This window comes from Harmonia axyridis, chromosome 1 (assembly GCF_914767665.1).
Source record: "Harmonia axyridis chromosome 1, icHarAxyr1.1, whole genome shotgun sequence".
Lineage (NCBI taxonomy): Eukaryota > Metazoa > Arthropoda > Insecta > Coleoptera > Coccinellidae > Harmonia > Harmonia axyridis.
In genome coordinates this window covers 30,622,878-30,640,680 of record NC_059501.1, presented here as the reverse complement: position 1 = coordinate 30,640,680, position 17,803 = coordinate 30,622,878, and the positions used below count along the sequence as shown (strand labels likewise).

General features: G+C 31.6%; 1 protein-coding gene across 1 annotated transcript; it reads left to right on the top strand.

Annotated features, from left to right (window-relative positions):
- Window positions 1-1,761: 1,761 nt before the first annotated feature.
- LOC123684075 lies at window positions 1,762-6,534 on the top strand. Its single transcript, XM_045623226.1, has one exon. The coding sequence runs from the start codon at window positions 1,762-1,764 to the stop codon at window positions 5,110-5,112; it is 3,351 nt and encodes a 1,116-aa protein (XP_045479182.1). The 3' UTR covers window positions 5,113-6,534.
- Window positions 6,535-17,803: the final 11,269 nt, after the last annotated feature.

Genomic DNA, 17,803 nt, shown 5'->3' with positions numbered 1-17,803 from the left:
ATTAATGAATTAGAATTATCTGATATTGAATCTTGGCATGATTTAAAAATAATTTTAAAACAATTTTATGGTCAAACCAAACATTTAGTTCAAATTCATGAAGAATTAGAAACAATCAAACAATATTTCTCTGAATCAATAACTGATTTCTTCAAAAGATTAGAAAAAATTAAAAATGAATGCATTCAAGCAGAAATTCTAAACACTTATTCAGATAGAGAAATTCCAGGATTGAAAAAAGCAATTCAACAAACTGCACTTCGTAGATTCATTATTCATTGTAAACCTGAAATTAGTCAAATGTTAAGGGCACGTAATATTGGTGATTTGAATGAAGCGTATTCAATAGCTCTTCAGGAAGAAAAACTTATTAATTATACGAAATCAAAAATAATTCCAAAGAATAATAATTTTCAACGTGGAACGCACTCTAATCAAAGAAACTTTAATCAAAGGAATTTTAATCAAAATAATTTTTTTCGTCATAAATATAATCAAGGAAATACCAACCCTAATAATTCACGAAATAATACTATGTCTAATTCAAGGAATTTTAGCTCTAATTATAGACCGAATTATGTGAATCAAAATCATCCTCATCCTTCTACTTCTAATACTCCTTCTAAGAATCAAAATCTCAATCCAAATGCATCCTCTTTTAAATTCTGTAATTATTGTAAAAAATCGGGACATTTGATAAATGATTGTTTTAAACGAAATAAAAATAATTCTAAAATCAACCATTTAAACTTGAAAATGTCGGACCTGACGAATGCCCAGGAAACCGATTAATTAATTTCACCGGCATTCCATTTAAATCGTTTGTTCATAATATCGTTCCTTCAAATCAATTGTACACTCTTTCATTTAAAGTAAAAAATGCATCTAAATCTCATATGACTTTTTTAATCGACACTGGAGCTGCATGCTCTATAGTTAAACATTCAGCATTTAATCCTGAAAAAACTTATGTCAATATAGGAGAGATTATTCTTGTCAACGGTATCAATCCGGATATGCCAATTGAAACCTTAGGGACCACTATTGTTAACTTATCACTGGACAATTTAGATATCAAGCATAAATTCAATGTTATCAATGCAAATAAAATTCAATCTCATTATGATGGACTGCTAGGCTCAGACTTTTTCGAGGACCACAATGTAATAATTAATTACGCAGACAAATCAGTTTCAATGAATACTCGCATTATTAAATTCAATAACACTATCCCTATTGATAAAATTATCATTCCTCCTCGCTCAGAATATATCGCTGAAGTTAATATTTCGAATAATCTACATTACGGACTTATTGAAAGAACCGAAATTTCTCCAAACGTTTATATTCCTAATATTTTAGTCAATAATCAAAATTCGAAAGCAAAAATACCTATTCTAAATTTGAATTTTGAACCTGTTACAATTGATAAACCTTTTTTCAAATTAGAAAAAATTCAACCAGAAAAGTTTATAAATTTTACTAATTCTAAACCTTATGATTCCTCTAAATTTGAGACAACCAAACGTCATAAATTATTAAAAGAAACTCTTCGATTAAATCATTTAAATTCTGAAGAAAAATCATCCATTATAAAAATTTGTGAAAATTATTCTGATTTATTCTTTTTACCTGGTGATAATTTAAATTGTACATCAACTATGAAACATAGTATTCCGACAACAAATACTCAAATTTCTTCAAAAATTTATCGATTACCTAAAATTCATGAAAAAGAAGCTAATGCTCAAATACAAAAAAATGTTAGATCAAAATATTTTAAGACCTTCGAATTCTCCATGGAATTCACCTATTTGGATAGTACCTAAAAAGATGGACGCTTCAGGAAAACAAAAATGGAGACTTGTTTGCGATTTTCGAAAGTTAAATGAAATTACAATTGGTGATTCTTATCCACTTCCAAATATTGAAAATATTTTAGATCAATTAGGCAATGCTATATATTTTTCAACTTTAGATCTTGCTTCAGGATTTTACCAAATTGAATTAGAAGAAAATGATAAATTTAAAACTGCAATTGCAACTCCTTCAGGACTTTTCGAATTTAATAGAATGCCTATGGGACTTAAAAACAGCCCAAGTCGTTTAGCACGATTAATGAATATTGTTTTATCTGGACTTCAAGGAAATATGTGTTTTTGTTATTTAGATGATGTTGTAGTTTATGGTTCGTCTTTAGAAGACCACAATCGGAAATTAGAAACCGTGTTTGAACAATTGCGACGTCATAATTTACAATTACAACCGGACAAATGCGAATTTTTATGTAAAGAAATATCTTATTTAGGACATCATATATCTGCATCTGGAGTACAACCAGATCCAAAGAAAATTGAAACTATTAAAAATATTCCAATACCCAAAACTGCTAAGGAAATCAAATCATTTTTAGGACTTATCGGTTACTATCGGAAATTCATTGAAAATTTTTCAGCTATCGCAAAACCATTGACCAATTTATTAAAGAAAAATCAAAAATTTGAATGGACTAATAAATGTCAAAAATCTTTCGATCAATTTAAGGAATTACTTTCAAAAGAACCAATTCTTCAATTTCCAAATTTTTCAGAAACTTTTATATTAACTACTGACGCTTCAAATGATGCAATCGGTGCTATTTTATCTCAAGGAACAATCGGAAAAGACCTTCCAATTAGTTATTTTTCTAAAACGCTCAATAAAGCAGAACGAAATTATTCAACCACTGAAAAAGAACTTCTGGCTATTGTAGAAGCATGTAAACATTTTAGACCATATCTTTATGGACAAAAATTCATTATTTGCACAGATCATAAACCTTTAGTCTGGCTTAAAAATTGTAAAGAACCTTCAAGTCGTTTAGTTAGATGGAGATTAAAATTAATGGATTATGATTACGAAATTGTTTATAAAAAAGGAAAATTAAATCAAAATGCTGATGCTTTAAGTAGAATCATTCCTGAAAAAATTAATTCAATCAATCAAAATTCCTTCGGTGATTTTCTTAAATTATATGAACAAAATAAAATCGAACAGCCTTCCAATATTTCGGAAATTAATGATGATTTATTCAATTCACCTGAAAAATATTCTCTAGGTCATTGTGTTTCTAAAGATTTCCATATGGGAAAAGGAATTGCTCTTTCTTTCAAAAATAAATTTGGACAAATAAAAAATCTTTTATCTCAAAATAAATCAGTTGGACAAGTTGCAAAAATTCGACATAAGAATCGAAACATTTACTATCTCATAACTAAAGAATTTTATCATGAAAAACCATCCTATAAAACAGTGTTCAATTCACTTCTAAATCTCAAAAAATTATGCATCCAAAACAAAGATACTCATTTGGCTTTACCACGAATTGCTTGTGGATTAGATAAATTATATTGGCCTAAGATTTTTAAAATGATTCAATATGTTTTCTCAGATTCCAATATTAAGATATCAATTTATAATTTTCCAAATCAAGATTCAACCAAAATTATTCATTCAATTAATGAAGAAGAACTAACTTTCGACAATTTCAAGAATTTTCATCAAAGAGAAGTTCAAATTCCAAAACCAAAATTAATTAATATTCCTATTTTACAAATAAAAAACTTTATAATACCAATGTCATGTGACCTTTCTGATTCTAATGAATTCTCAGACTATTTAAAATCAAAATTTTCAGATTTACCCACTCGTTCGAAGATATCCGATATAGTTGTTAAGAGATTACCTCAACAATCTATTTATATTATATTTCTGAAAGAATTTTATGATGAATCTGTTCTTTATGAAAATTTATTCGAAACTTTATTCAATCTTCGACTTCTTTTAAAATATAATGGTATTCAGAAATTCGTCATTCCAAATATAGCTTTATCCAAACAAAATTCAGTCATTCGAGAAGAAACTTATTATAGTCTTTTATATTTCCTATTCCGTGATTTCGATTATGAAATTTTATCTGAAGAACGTATATTCGTACATGATGAAAACTTAATTAAAGAAATTTTATTTGAAAATCATGATTCACCTCTAGGTGGTCATCAAGGATTCGAACGCACTTATGAGAAAATCAAACAGTTATATTCTTGGAAAAACATGAAAGATGAAATAAGGCAATATATTAAGAAATGTAAAATCTGTCAACAATCAAAAACTGATTTCAAACATAATAAAAGCCCAATGATTATAACAACCACTTCAACTAAATTTTGTGAACAAATTGCACTAGATATCGTAGGTCCACTTCCTAACACCAAAAATAATAATCGATTCATTTTAACCATTCAAGATGATCTTACAAAATTTATTCAAGCATATTCTTTGAATACTCATGATGCTAAAACCGTAGCAATTTATTTTCTTAAATTTTGTACACAATTCGGATTTCCTGATAGAATCCTCACTGATCAAGGTGTAGAATTTTCCTCAAATATCTTTAAAGAAATCAATCGACTGATGTCAATTAAACATAAACAATCTACTCCATATCATCCACAAACTCAAGGTTCATTAGAAAGAACTCATTTAACTCTGAAGGATTATTTTAAATGCTATATAAATAAAGATACTGATAATTGGGATGAATTTTTAAATTTTGCTACTTTTACCTATAATTCATCAATTCACAAATCAACTCAGAAAACCCCTTATGAATTAGTTTTCGGACAACGAGCAAGAATACCGTCTCAAATTAACAAACCTAAACCTTTAGCAAATTATTCAGAACTTGCAACCGATATAACTAATAAATTGAAAATTTTAAGGGAAACGGCACGTGAAAATCTGATTAAATCAAAAAATAAATCGAAAGAATATTACGATAAATCACATAATCGAACATATGCTTTTAGCGAAGGAGATCTAGTATTATTGTATGACAATCATTCAAAGGCAACGAATAAGAAACTCAATCCAAATTATAAAGGTCCTTATAAAATAGAACAAATTCATAATAATCAAACAGCCTCTTTAAGAATAAGTAGAACAAAATTGAAAACCTATCATTTTAACCAATTAAAACCTTATGTCATTTCAGATGAAAATGAAGACAACGGTTCTTCTCCTCCTTGCATTCATATTCCTAGCCCCAATCCGAGCACATCAAAACAAATATAAAATATCCTCTATTGATTCTTCCTCGGGTCTTTTATTCCATTATCTAGGAAAAGCACAAATTTCAAATAATCGATTCACACTTCTTACATATCATAATTTAACCAACATTAAATTTCAAGTAGAACATATTTCTCTTTATTACACGGCTTCCTCAAATATATGTAAAATTGCAATGGCTGATCACATTTCAAGTGACTGTAAAAATCAATTGAATTATGTTAAAACAAAAATGAAGCTTATCAAACAATTATACAAAACAATTTCTCATCAAATATCTTCTCAAAGGAAGAAACGCGGTATTTTAAATGGAGTTGGCACAGCAATCAAATGGTTTATCGGTACCCCTGATTCAAATGATGCTGAATTTTATTCAGATTCAATAAATGAACTAATCAATAATAATAAACAAACTAAAGTATTAATGCAACAACAAATTTCCATTTTATCTTCAACTATTTCTAATTTCAACAGTTCTTTTCGTAAAATGAATGAAAATATCGAAATCCTCAATAATAATTTGAAAGCATTCTACGTTTATTCAAAGCAAGTAGAGAGAATGAAAGAATCTTTTGAAATTGAAACTCATATCGCCAATCATTTATTGTTACTTATAGAAATGACTGATGAAGTATTGAATACTCTTGAAAATTATGTCAATGATTTCATTTTATTACAACATGGTATTATAAGTTATAGAATACTTTTTCCAGAACAATTGCTCCATGAATTATCAATTATATCTTCAAAGTTCACTCTTCCAATTTCTCTTAATATTGAAAATGTTTATCTTTATTATAAAATCATGAATTTAAAATCATTTCTAACAAAAGACTTATTAATTATTGCGTTTGAGATACCTCTTGCTTCTCTTGAAAAACTTGACATTTATCATATGTTGTCTTTACCTACTCCACACAAAAATGATAATACTTTATTTTCCTATATTGAACCATCAAAATCCTTTCTCCTTATCTCCCATATGAGAACTAGTTATTTGATGGTCGATACTTTGGCAAATTGTGAAGAATACCATCCAAAGGAATGGATATGCAAGAAGATGCCTACCCTTAGAAAGACCGATGCTGCATGTGAAGTTCAATTAATATCTGCTGTGAGAAAATCAATTCCAAAGTCATGTAACACAAGAAATTTAATTGCTGACGCTGAAATCTGGCATGAAATTGACAACAATCTATGGTTATTTTCTGTTTCTACTCCAACCCAACTAACGATTATTTGCGATGAAGATCCTTTGAAAAATGAAGTTATCAAGCAAATGGGAACCTTAGAACTTAATCAAAATTGTAAAGCCTTCACCAACCAAGTCAATCTTGAAACCAATTCTATTTTGATGTCTACTAATTCAAGTTTTGAAATTCCTTCTACAAATATAGTCGACGATGACTGTTGTGAAAAATTAAAAGAAAACATTACTCTGAACTCAATACATTTGGAACCTCTCAAATTCACACAAATTAATCTTCATGAGTTAAAATATGCTCAACACAAACTAAGTGAATTTGATGAGCAACTTCAACAACAACTGAACAAACCCTTTGTGATCCAACATTCATCATGGCTTCAAACAATAATTCCAATAATACTTGGCTTGATCACTCTCATCATTGGTTACAACATTCTAAAATGGTGTGGTTTCCTTCAATTCTTAAGAAGATACCTCTGCTGTACCAAGGAACCCAGAGCAATCGAAGGAAGTCCATGTTTCCAGATATTCAATCAATGCTGTACAACGCCAGTCGAGCAACCAATTCCAGTCTTCTACGATGTAGAGTTAGAGCGTCTCAACTACCCTAAACCTTCTACTTCACGTCCTTCTGAAGATGCCATCAGCACCGGATCCCAGTCAATGAGAAGATCCAAGAGACTCCAAGGAATCAAGATTAATCCTTTATAACTTTATTTTCAGCTTACCTTGAACTTTTGAATTTCAATAATCTCAACATATTTTGATATTTTAATAACATTCTTAATTTTCATGATAATTAATGTTTTCATATTTAATATTTTAATTCTGGAAAATGCCATGTTCTCTTATTTTATTGATTCATTTGTTATTTATATATTTCTATAACTGTACCGATGTATCAGCTCCATAACTCAGATATTTTTATGTTTTGTAAGGTGATCTGTTGCTTCTAGATTTTTGCTCTTTATTTAAAAAATGTAATCAAAAATCTTTTTAGGGGGGAGGTGTTGGCAACCCCTATAACAATAAGCCTATTCATTATTACTTTCTGCTGACAGCAGCATTTATCATATCAATATAAAAGAAGCAGCACACCGCCATTAAATCAGTTCAGATCTTTCATCCGACGAGTTCTAATCTTTCCTCTGATCCGATCAGTTCAGATCTTTCATCCGACGAGTTCTAATCTTTCCTCTGATCCGTATAGTTCATATCTTATCTTTCCGTCGAGAATCTTAATAAATATCGTTCTACATAATATTTCGTATTCTTCCTTAACGAGTGCATCTCCTAAAAACCCTAATAAGTGAAAGTTAAGTGTGACTACAAGTGAACTCAACCCATCATCGCATCTACCCTCAGCAAACCCTTTTCTTCTCATCTCATCAAGTTTTACGGAGCTTTCCTTAATAAAGCTGCCCTGGTGACAGCAATCCTGCTATTCTTTCTTCTACATCGTGCATTATTCCAAAGAGGAATACAACAATATCTTATGCTTGAGAACACTTCAGTGTTCCGGTTTTCAGGGGTGAATTAGCTCATTTTGAAAATTTAAAATGGCTATATCTTTTTAACAGGGCCGAATCGGAAAAAATGGTACATGAAAAAAGTGTTTCTTTTGACCTCAAGAACCTTCGGTTAAAATATATGTACAAGTCAAAGACTCACCCTGTATATGGGGTCATCAAGGAGGAAATTGACGTATGTATAAATGATCGCTCAAATCTCCTGACTTCATGTAAGTGCTTTCTTCATTTTTTGTCGATTGATTCCAAAGGACATTAATTGAAGATATGCTATAAGTTGAAAGAAGTTTCCAACTGAAAACAATGTTATTAGTCTGATCTCTCGATAATTCCAATTCCATTTACAGACATTGGATAGGGTGGATCTGCCGAAGAAAAGCTCTGAAAATCACTATTTATAAGAGCTAAGGGATCAGTCGAAGAAAATTGAATGGCAACACATTTCCATTTCCGGCCAACTCCGTTATTTAAAAGTTTCAAAGAAGAACACACAAACTTGAACTCGGAGCTGCATGTTGCATTTGTAGTATTGGATTATTTGGGGAATCCAATCGTGTCTCATCTCAGATATCGAGTTACCGAATGGCTGTGTTGTTCTGGAAAACGGCGACACCCCTGGGAAATCATCTAAGTGATGCGGCCATCAGATGGACACTTCGCTATGAAAGCTCAAACGTAACAAAATACACGTTTAATAGAAAAATGATTCGGAAGTCCGTTCAGGCGCGGCGTTCATATGTCCGAGAATATTGGAGGGAACAGCCCCTTTCTCATCGGGGTATTGGCCAAGGGGGAGAAGCATTCCAAAGGAAACTATATTCGGAGAGGGTGAACTGAGGCAATGTCTTCCGCTAAAAATTTTCAATAGAAAACTAGAATTCTCGGTTTCCGTCGAGAGACTCATAGGAAGAACTGTTCCATTGTATGTTTCTAAATATTTCAAAATTTTCACTCTATCTGACCAACACAAACCAAAGAGGCAGCAAAAACAACAGCTGTCTTCAAATTATGATTGGTATATCAACTTTTTCGTTTTCAATGATGTAACCATAGGTACCAACAGTGACAACTGACAATGTTTTAATAATTTGAAATCATGATTTTTGTCCGGGAATAATTGAGAAAATATATGTATATATTGGTATGACAGGCCATTTTTAACTCCGTAAAAAAAACCTCCTCGCGCGGGAATCGATCCCGCAATCACCGAATAAGTAGTCCAGCGTTCTAACCAATGATATACCGAGGAAGTTGAAAGATCCTGGGAGAAGCAGTTCCCCGTATGCGGTTGGAACTTTCAGCTTCTTCGGTAGCTCATTGGTGAAAGCACTGGACTAGTTATTCGGAGGTTGCGGGTTCGATTTTCGCTTGGGGTGGGTACTTTTTCCGGAAATTGTATCTCATGCCAATATAAATATTTTCTCAGTTATAATAATTAATGATTAAGTTGTAGAAGACAATATGAGTCGCTTAGGTAAGATTTCAAACGAAGAAATCAACCAAACCATTAATTGAAATATTCAAGATCATACAAAAAATCAAAATAACGCATACATGCGGAGATAATTTATGGAGATCGCTGTGAAAGGTAACTGCAAAGCAACATGCAGATATTAATAACGAAAATCTGATAACAATATTGTTATATAAATATATGAAACACAACAGCAAAATGAACCCAAAAAGAATATTTTGGTGAGTGCCACAGAAATATTCAACATTTTGAAGAAATAATGTCCTAGGAGGCAGAAGTGGATCGTGTTAGTAGGGGAAAATTATTACAAGTTAATACTTGACAAAAGAAAGATGATTTTTTTCAATATGACAAGATGAATATAAATAGGTATATGAGATAGCAATCGAATGAAGAAATGTCAGAGAGACCCCAAGACAAAACTTTTTTTTTCCGTAAATTCTGAAAAAGACAACTTTATTATCCTTAATTCACAATGGAGAAGTTGATTCAAAGACTTCACATTTTTGTTCGTCCGTGAGCATACAGAAAAATAAATTATCTAAACAGCAAAAATGGACTGAAGGGTTAATAAATTGAATAATTAAATTAACATGAAAACAGACGCATCTTCCGTAATTTTTTTATTTTTTAGTACAATTTTTCCTCATAAGTGTCTTATACTCCAAAAAACTCATGAGATTCGAAACTTCTGTATTTATTTCACTAACCCTTAGTGTAACCGAAAAAACTGTTTCTCTGGTAGCAACTTACAGGTTGAGATCTCTGTAAATTCCTACCAGAGAGCCAATTAGCCTAAGCAAATAGTTGTGTTGTTTTTTGAACTATAAGTCTATGAAAAAAGTTTAAAAAAAAAAAAAGTAATTGGAGTTACAATTTCAGGTGGAAATATAAAATGAGAATAACGATGGAGGATAATACATTAATGATGAAGCGACATCATAATAAAGAAAAATATCTGACAGACAGAAGTCTACATAGATCAAGAGTTAACCACATTGAAAATGTGGTCGGAGGTAGGTAGGGATGATAGACCAGTTTCCTTCTTTTTGGACTTCATCAGTACCGCATAACCGAATACCGACGACAGCCAAATAGAAATAGAAGCTATTTCATTGAAAGACAGCAATACATCGCCACTTACCTCCGATGACGGTACGTTTTCCCAGTTGTTAACTCTTGTTCTACAATACTGCCAGTTCGATATCTTTGTTTAATTAACAATTTCACCCCTCGTGTAGAATTTCAAGCTGATCATATAATCAGAAGCATTCAAATTCAAGAAGATAGAATAACCCAATATATCTCATCGTGTTGAGATTAACACAGTTCGAATCCTATACTTTGATTCAATTTATCTATTGTTATTTCCCATGATTATTAAAGGTTCTTTTTTTTTATTATTGTTCATAATCAAACCTGCAACTGAGACGTATTCATTTTAAATAAAAAATTAATTCATATGTCGTTTTTTTAAAACGAGGTTCACTTTTTAACAGCCCAATAATAAATTCGAACCAGTCACATAAAAAATTTAACTATTTCAAGACAAAACTACTAACAAAAAATTGAAAAATTATATGGCAAGAATATATCTTCCATATCAATAAATGAGATTAAAATATAACACTTGATTATACGTTTCTCAATTTTAATAAATTATATAAATCTCGTTGACTTGCATGTTTCGGGTTTCATCCCATTCTCAAAACTTTTTATTGTTTATTAAAATTGTTTTATTTTATTTTCTTTCATCAATATTAAAGTAATGTTTCACCAAGCGATATGCGAGTAATCAATTTCGATTATCAATATATCCTTCAGCCTATATTTTATGAGCTTATATAGTATTGTTTCCAACACCTTTTCGTAGAACAGTCTTCAGGCATCTTTTCCGAAATTCAAAATGGAATCCCTGATCACACAAATGAAGTTCGCAATGTCTGTTCACATTCTGAACATGCTGTAAATCAAAATGCCTTCCATCATAACTTCATGACAAAATATCCCTAATAGTAGAATGTTGGCGTCACTTAGAAATATTTTATGAATTATCGTTTACATCAAGACATCAACGGATTATTATAGAACGAACAAACGCACGAACAAATGGGAACAATATCTCAAATATGAGCTTCTTGGATCCTTTTATTTGTGCTTTCCGAGAAAAAGAAATAAAATGACTTTATAATTGATTTCTAGACAGGGCAGCTGGCAGAGAGCGTAAGCTATGATATTCGGCCGATGTTAGGAGATTCACATGAGATAATTTATGAAGTCTTGCTTGTTGCCAAGATGCCAAGTCGATAGAGTTATTCCATTGCAAGTCCTCATTGCTTTGTTAATGACAAAATGGGCTGAGCCAGCTTGAAAATTGGGAAATAAACTATTAATCAACATATCAGTGAGATGACATATACATTGGGTGCTAGAATGCCTCCGACTAATTTTAGCCGGGTGAAAAATGATTTTGTAAAAGGTTTGCGTCCCATTTTAGTTAAGTCAAAATTAGAATATGCTCTGACATTAATCAGATGAAACACGTGTGGTAACACTGATCGGCTCCCCCTTCAGGCAGTCAGTGTTTTCTTTGCTTATGGCATGATAGATAACTCTTTCGACGTTGAGACTGTCATGTAATTTTTTTGCAGGATTCTCTCATAAGAGAAATGATTCATAAAAATTCATATGGTGTTGTTGAATAGATGAAAAATCGATGTTGCAAGGCGTGTTGGATCTTCAGTGTTTAATAATTGTTTCAGAATAATGGAAGCTGAGAGTTGTGGCATTATTCGTAGGTTGATATGAGTTCATCATTCGTCGCATGAAAACACTGAAATTCTCGATAAAAAAAATCACGTAATTAGAGAACTGCAGAATTGGATTCATCAAGAAGCTTGACATTTTAACCAGCTTCTTGACTTGAAAATCAAGCTCGTGAAAAAGTAGATACTTGAGCTGATATTCAAGCTACTTGACTCAAGCTCAAGCTCAAGTAGCTTGAGCTTGGAGCTTGACTTGAAATCAACCCAAGTTCAAGTCAAGTAGTAGTTTTTGGAAGTTGAGTCAAGTACTTAATAAATAAATACTTGACTTGACATCAAAAAACTACTACTTGTCTTGAATTTGAGTTGATTTCAAGTCAAGCTCAAGCTACTTGAGCTTGAGTCAAGTAGCTTGAATACCAAGCTAAGCAATTAATCCATAGATATTTATTGCTTGACTTGATATCAAGCTACTTGATAATACTTGAGCTTGATATACACGTTTCGCACGGAATATATTTCTGCAATCTAGAGTAAATAAAGGGATTCCTATATAATATCTTTCCAAACTTGACGAAAATGGCCAAGGATTTTTTATCAACGCCAGCATCTTCAGCTCCTATTGAAAGGCAATTTTCCAGATCTGCTCTTACAGTTACAAAAACCCACAATGGTTAGGCGACAAAGCTATAAGATGCCTATAAGGTGTCTTAGATCCTGGATGGAAAATTTCTATTTCAAAAAAGTTGATATTTTCGGTTCTTTTATACAATAACTTTAATAAATAAAAGTTTGGTATGCAAGGTTCCTTCTCATTTCATCATTTGTTTATTGATGTGACACTACACAATAAAACTTCAAAAAATCAAGTAGCTTGATTTGATTCAACTATAAATGAATACTCCACTTGACTTAAGATTGAAAAACTACTATTTTACTTGAGCTTGAAATCAAGTCAAGCTGAAGCTAAACCGTGAATCCCGATCTATAAATATGATGTATCAAAACTCTGGTCTTTTGGATTTTCAATAAGACTTTGACGTACGTTTCAACGAAGGAATTGTTAACATTCCGAAAGTAAGGATTGAACAGAAACATGCAAATTCATCCTACTAATAAATCTGTTTCAACTTTTATTTTGATTGAGTTATTATTGATCATATTATCTCTTCCTTCCAACATTTTGGCTATCCCATATAATATCGTGCTGATTTGTTAAAACTCAATTTGCAATGCCCACTCTATCTTAATTATTATTTGTCCTCTAGTCAACTGTGATTACAGCAATTTCTAGTCAAATATTTTCGGTTAAATGTTCATTTCTGATTTTTATTATTATTTATTTTGATTATTACTTTATTTATTTTTAATAGAGAAAGAATGGTTTTCTGAACAGTCAATTTCAATATCAGAACATTCAACAGCAAAATGAGAACACAGCTCGAAAATTGAACAAACAGAAAGTAAAGAACTTATAGACCATTCGAAAATTTTATCAGTCCAACTTCAATTATACTCGAAAATATTTTAATAAACGTCTGGCATCAGTCACGAAAAAAAAAGTTCTTCAACTATTAAATTTTCACATTTTACGTTTCGAAATATGAAAAATTCGAAAATCGAATTGAAAATACCTATCATCCTTTCGTTATACGCTGTCCAGAATTTTCTCGAAAATTATTAGAGATATTCAAACAAAATTTGTCAAAAAATCGATCAATCTAGAGAAAACAATCCAATCAATTTGAAATCAAGAAATTTGATAAAAAACCTTTTTTGTCAAGCCCAACCACATATAGTCATAACTTTTGGAATATAGTTACGTGTTACGATGATACAGAATTCAATATTACTAGCACTTATAGATTCGGACTTATGAATTTCTAAATTTCCATTTGGATTTCGGAATTAATGGGTCCGAGTTCGATTCTCGCTAGTGGATAGTAATTATTTTGAATAGTTTCTTATATTATGTAAATTTTGAAAATATTTTTCAAGAACCTATTCACCTAGGTCTATGTATAATATATTTAGAACCAACAACCAACCCTTTTCGATTGAAAACATTCTAATAGCTTTCGAAGTGCCTTCTTGATTCAAATCAAGTTTTAATCCAGCAGAAGAAAGCAGTACATGAAAAATACAGACAGTTGTAGAGAGGTATTCAAGAGAGAGAGAATTTTGTAGTCAAAATAATTGGCGCCGTTATAGTTAACGGCAGCCTTTATACTTACTTGCGCCAATTACGTCCACCAACACCATGATAGGTTTCCGAAAAATTCCAAATTCCACGAATATAATACAGGCGAGAAAAATAAATTTGCTATCCCTTCTGCGAGACTAAAGAAGACCCAACAAGGTCCGAATCATACATGTTTAAAAATTTATAATAAACTTTCAGATCATATCAAGGAATTGAGTCCAGCTGTGTTCAGTAAAAAAGTATTGGATCTTACAGTATACAAGTTGAGCGATTTCTTGAATGAGTGAATTTATTTTGTAGTCATTTTTGTGCATATGTGTATTTCTTGATATTGTGCGATGATTTGTACTTACATATTATCTATGATGTTTTTATTTATATATTGACTTTCAGTGCTTTTTACCTGATATGATGTTTTTATTTATATAATGACTGTCAATGCTATTTATATATTATGATGTTTTATTTATGTTATTGATTATCAATTACTATTTATTAATATTATTAATAGTTCAAGATTTTTTTTATTGACAAGCCATGTAAATTTTTGATGGCAAATATTTGTACATGTTAGGATTTTCTTGTGTGCAAATATTATTATTATTATTAAAAAGAACAGCATGGGAATTTCCGAATTATTGAGGAATAATATTGGATAGTTCCATTTTGAAAATCCTTTGATCGATTTCGATCAATAACAAGCCTATTATAAGCTTTCTGTCCTTACCTGAACGAAGGAAGTAAATTTAATGTCACAAAGGCAATCACAAAGAATAAGGACCACAAGTCAACAAAGTCCAAGCAAATAAGAAAAAAAATCTGATACTCTTCTTTTTTCATATGATACAATCTTCAAAATTATAGTTTCAACCTATTCTAACCATACTCTGCAATTACCTCCAGATTTAACAAGCACGATATTATGGTTAGTCATAAACATGAAAATATAGTTCAGAATCATCAGATTTGTAGGTATGACAAAAGTGTTCGTTTGGAGGCTCAATTTAGATTAGGTGAGCCATACGACTCCTGCGGATTATCTTCTCTACTCTCTCAAATCAACAGGAGATGATGGGAACACTGTGATCCTTATTGTGACATGTTTATTTCAGCATACCCTGCGATTTCGCGTTACGATCATGATAAAACTTCAAGATTGCACCTCTAGGTCGAAAAAGCACCAAAGAATGTCGTTTGAGGTCGTCCATTCCACATATAAAATCCGCCGTAAAGTCTGCGAACGACTTCGTGGATTACGCTCCTATAATTCCTCCATAATTGAAGCTTTACGTCGAAAACATCATAGCGCAAACACACACAGGAATTGTAAATTTAATTTTATAACCCGTATACATGAAAAGGATTCTGCACCATATATCAAAAGTGGAAGGAAGCATCAGGCAACAGCCCAACAATGATATACGTGTTACACTCAATTACAATCTCAAAATGTGGTGTTCATATGCCGGTAGCATCTTCGGATGCCGCGAGAAAGAGAGAGCACCGACTCTTTTGATAAATGACGTAGGTTAGAGACTAAATGGGCCAAGAAACTAAAGATCGCTCCAATGGTATCACATGCTATGAAACGTAATTATTGCCCGGATAACGTCGGTAAAAAATGACGGAGTTTGAGTTGGTGTATTTATGTGGTGCTTCTCCTTGATTTACAGACGAATCTCGGGTCATATAGTTCGAAATAAATGTTGAATAGCATAGGAGATCATTAATTTAGAAAATTATTTTCGCTATAAACATGAGCGATGATATATGGTCGCGTACGCAAGAGGATATCAAGTGTAGAGAAGAAGTTCGTCAATACTAATTAGATGCGAGCGAAATATGTTCGGAAGCCTTTTTTTTCATGTACCTACTAAAGATAAATAATTCTCATCCTTGATAATCTTGACATGCGGGAGAAGGACAATGAGTGATGTTCATCTTATTCTTGAAGAATGAATGCATCGAAAATAATTTATATTCAATACAATAGGAATCGAAGAATTTTTAGCTGGAGACTATTTTTCACAATTATAGCAGAACCATTGACAATTTTTACCTTCAACATTTATTGTTATTTTGATCGTTTAATGGCACTTTTTGCTGGCTAATCAGTTCATTATAGTTTCAGAGAGTAAGTTTTGAATGATTTTCATTCACCCTACTTCTCCACCCATGTGGTACTTCAGGTTTCGGTCATAGACCTAATATGAAATGGACAGGCCTTTAGAGAGAAATTCTGGCATGCCGCATATGGAAGAGAGAGATGGAGCTAGATGGGTCAACGTCAAAATCATATGATCAAAACATTGAACTCACATTCAGAAAATCGCTAATTTTTCTCTCATTTTGAATTGAACACCTAGTTAATCTCATTGATTCGATTTGTAAAAGTGTTGAACATTCTAATAAAAGGAATTAACGGTAAGTATTCTGTGAAATCTTTATCGGATTTCAATAAGTTCATGAAACTTATTGAAAGGCCGATTTCATCTTGAAAATTAATCGAAAGCTCATGATTTTCTAGAATCCATCTGCTATTGCGAAATTCAAAGCACCAAAAGCACTAATTTTTAAATAAAATGCCTCACATTTATGTGGTGCTTCTCCTTGATTTACTGACGAATCTCGGGTCATATAGTTCGAAATAAATGTTGAATAGCATAGGAGATCATTAATTTAGAAAATTATTTTCGCTATAAACATGAGCGATGATATATGGTCGCGTACGCAAGAGGATATCAAGTGTAGAGAAGAAGTTCGTCAATACTAATTAGATGCGAGCGAAATATGTTCGGAAGCCTTTTTTTTTATGTACAGTGCATCCCATTTTGGGTGAGACATCCAGGTTTCTCGCTTGTTATTTAAGATAGAGCCTTGCTGTTTTCACGTTCCTGTCCTACTTTTTCGTGAAACTCAAGTTGGTCTAATCAGATTTTGCATAACTGTTTCCGTTCAAGAGATACAGGGCGATATTGGAAATTTATACTTTTCAGACCTCTCCTTTATCTCCGAAGTTATTAGAAATAATGCTGAGGTAAAAACTACATCTGAATAAGAATTCTGCGGAGAATCCAGTTGCGTACTCAATTTTTATTTCAGGGAATGGTTTTGAAGATTCAACACAAACCTATATTTTTTTTAATGGAACACCCTGTATGTTATTACTTCGTTGGATTTGTAATGTTTTTCCCTTCAAAATGATGTATGATACTATGTAGGTAGGATGTTCAGAAATATAAAAAAACACTAAAACATCAAATAATGATGGTTTTTTTGTTAATGGGCAATGGATTTCCCATATAAAAAAAGAATCAATAAAAATAATAATAATTCATTGCGATGACAGCTAGATCAGATTGGTTTTTCTTCCCAATGCTTGCTTGATAAAACAATGCTGCCAAATGCATAGTAGCCATAATAACAACAAGAATGTTTGTATCATCAATGACCTACTACTTTTTAAAAATCAAAAGTAATAATCCTCTTATTGAAACTTGGGAAATTCATAACCCA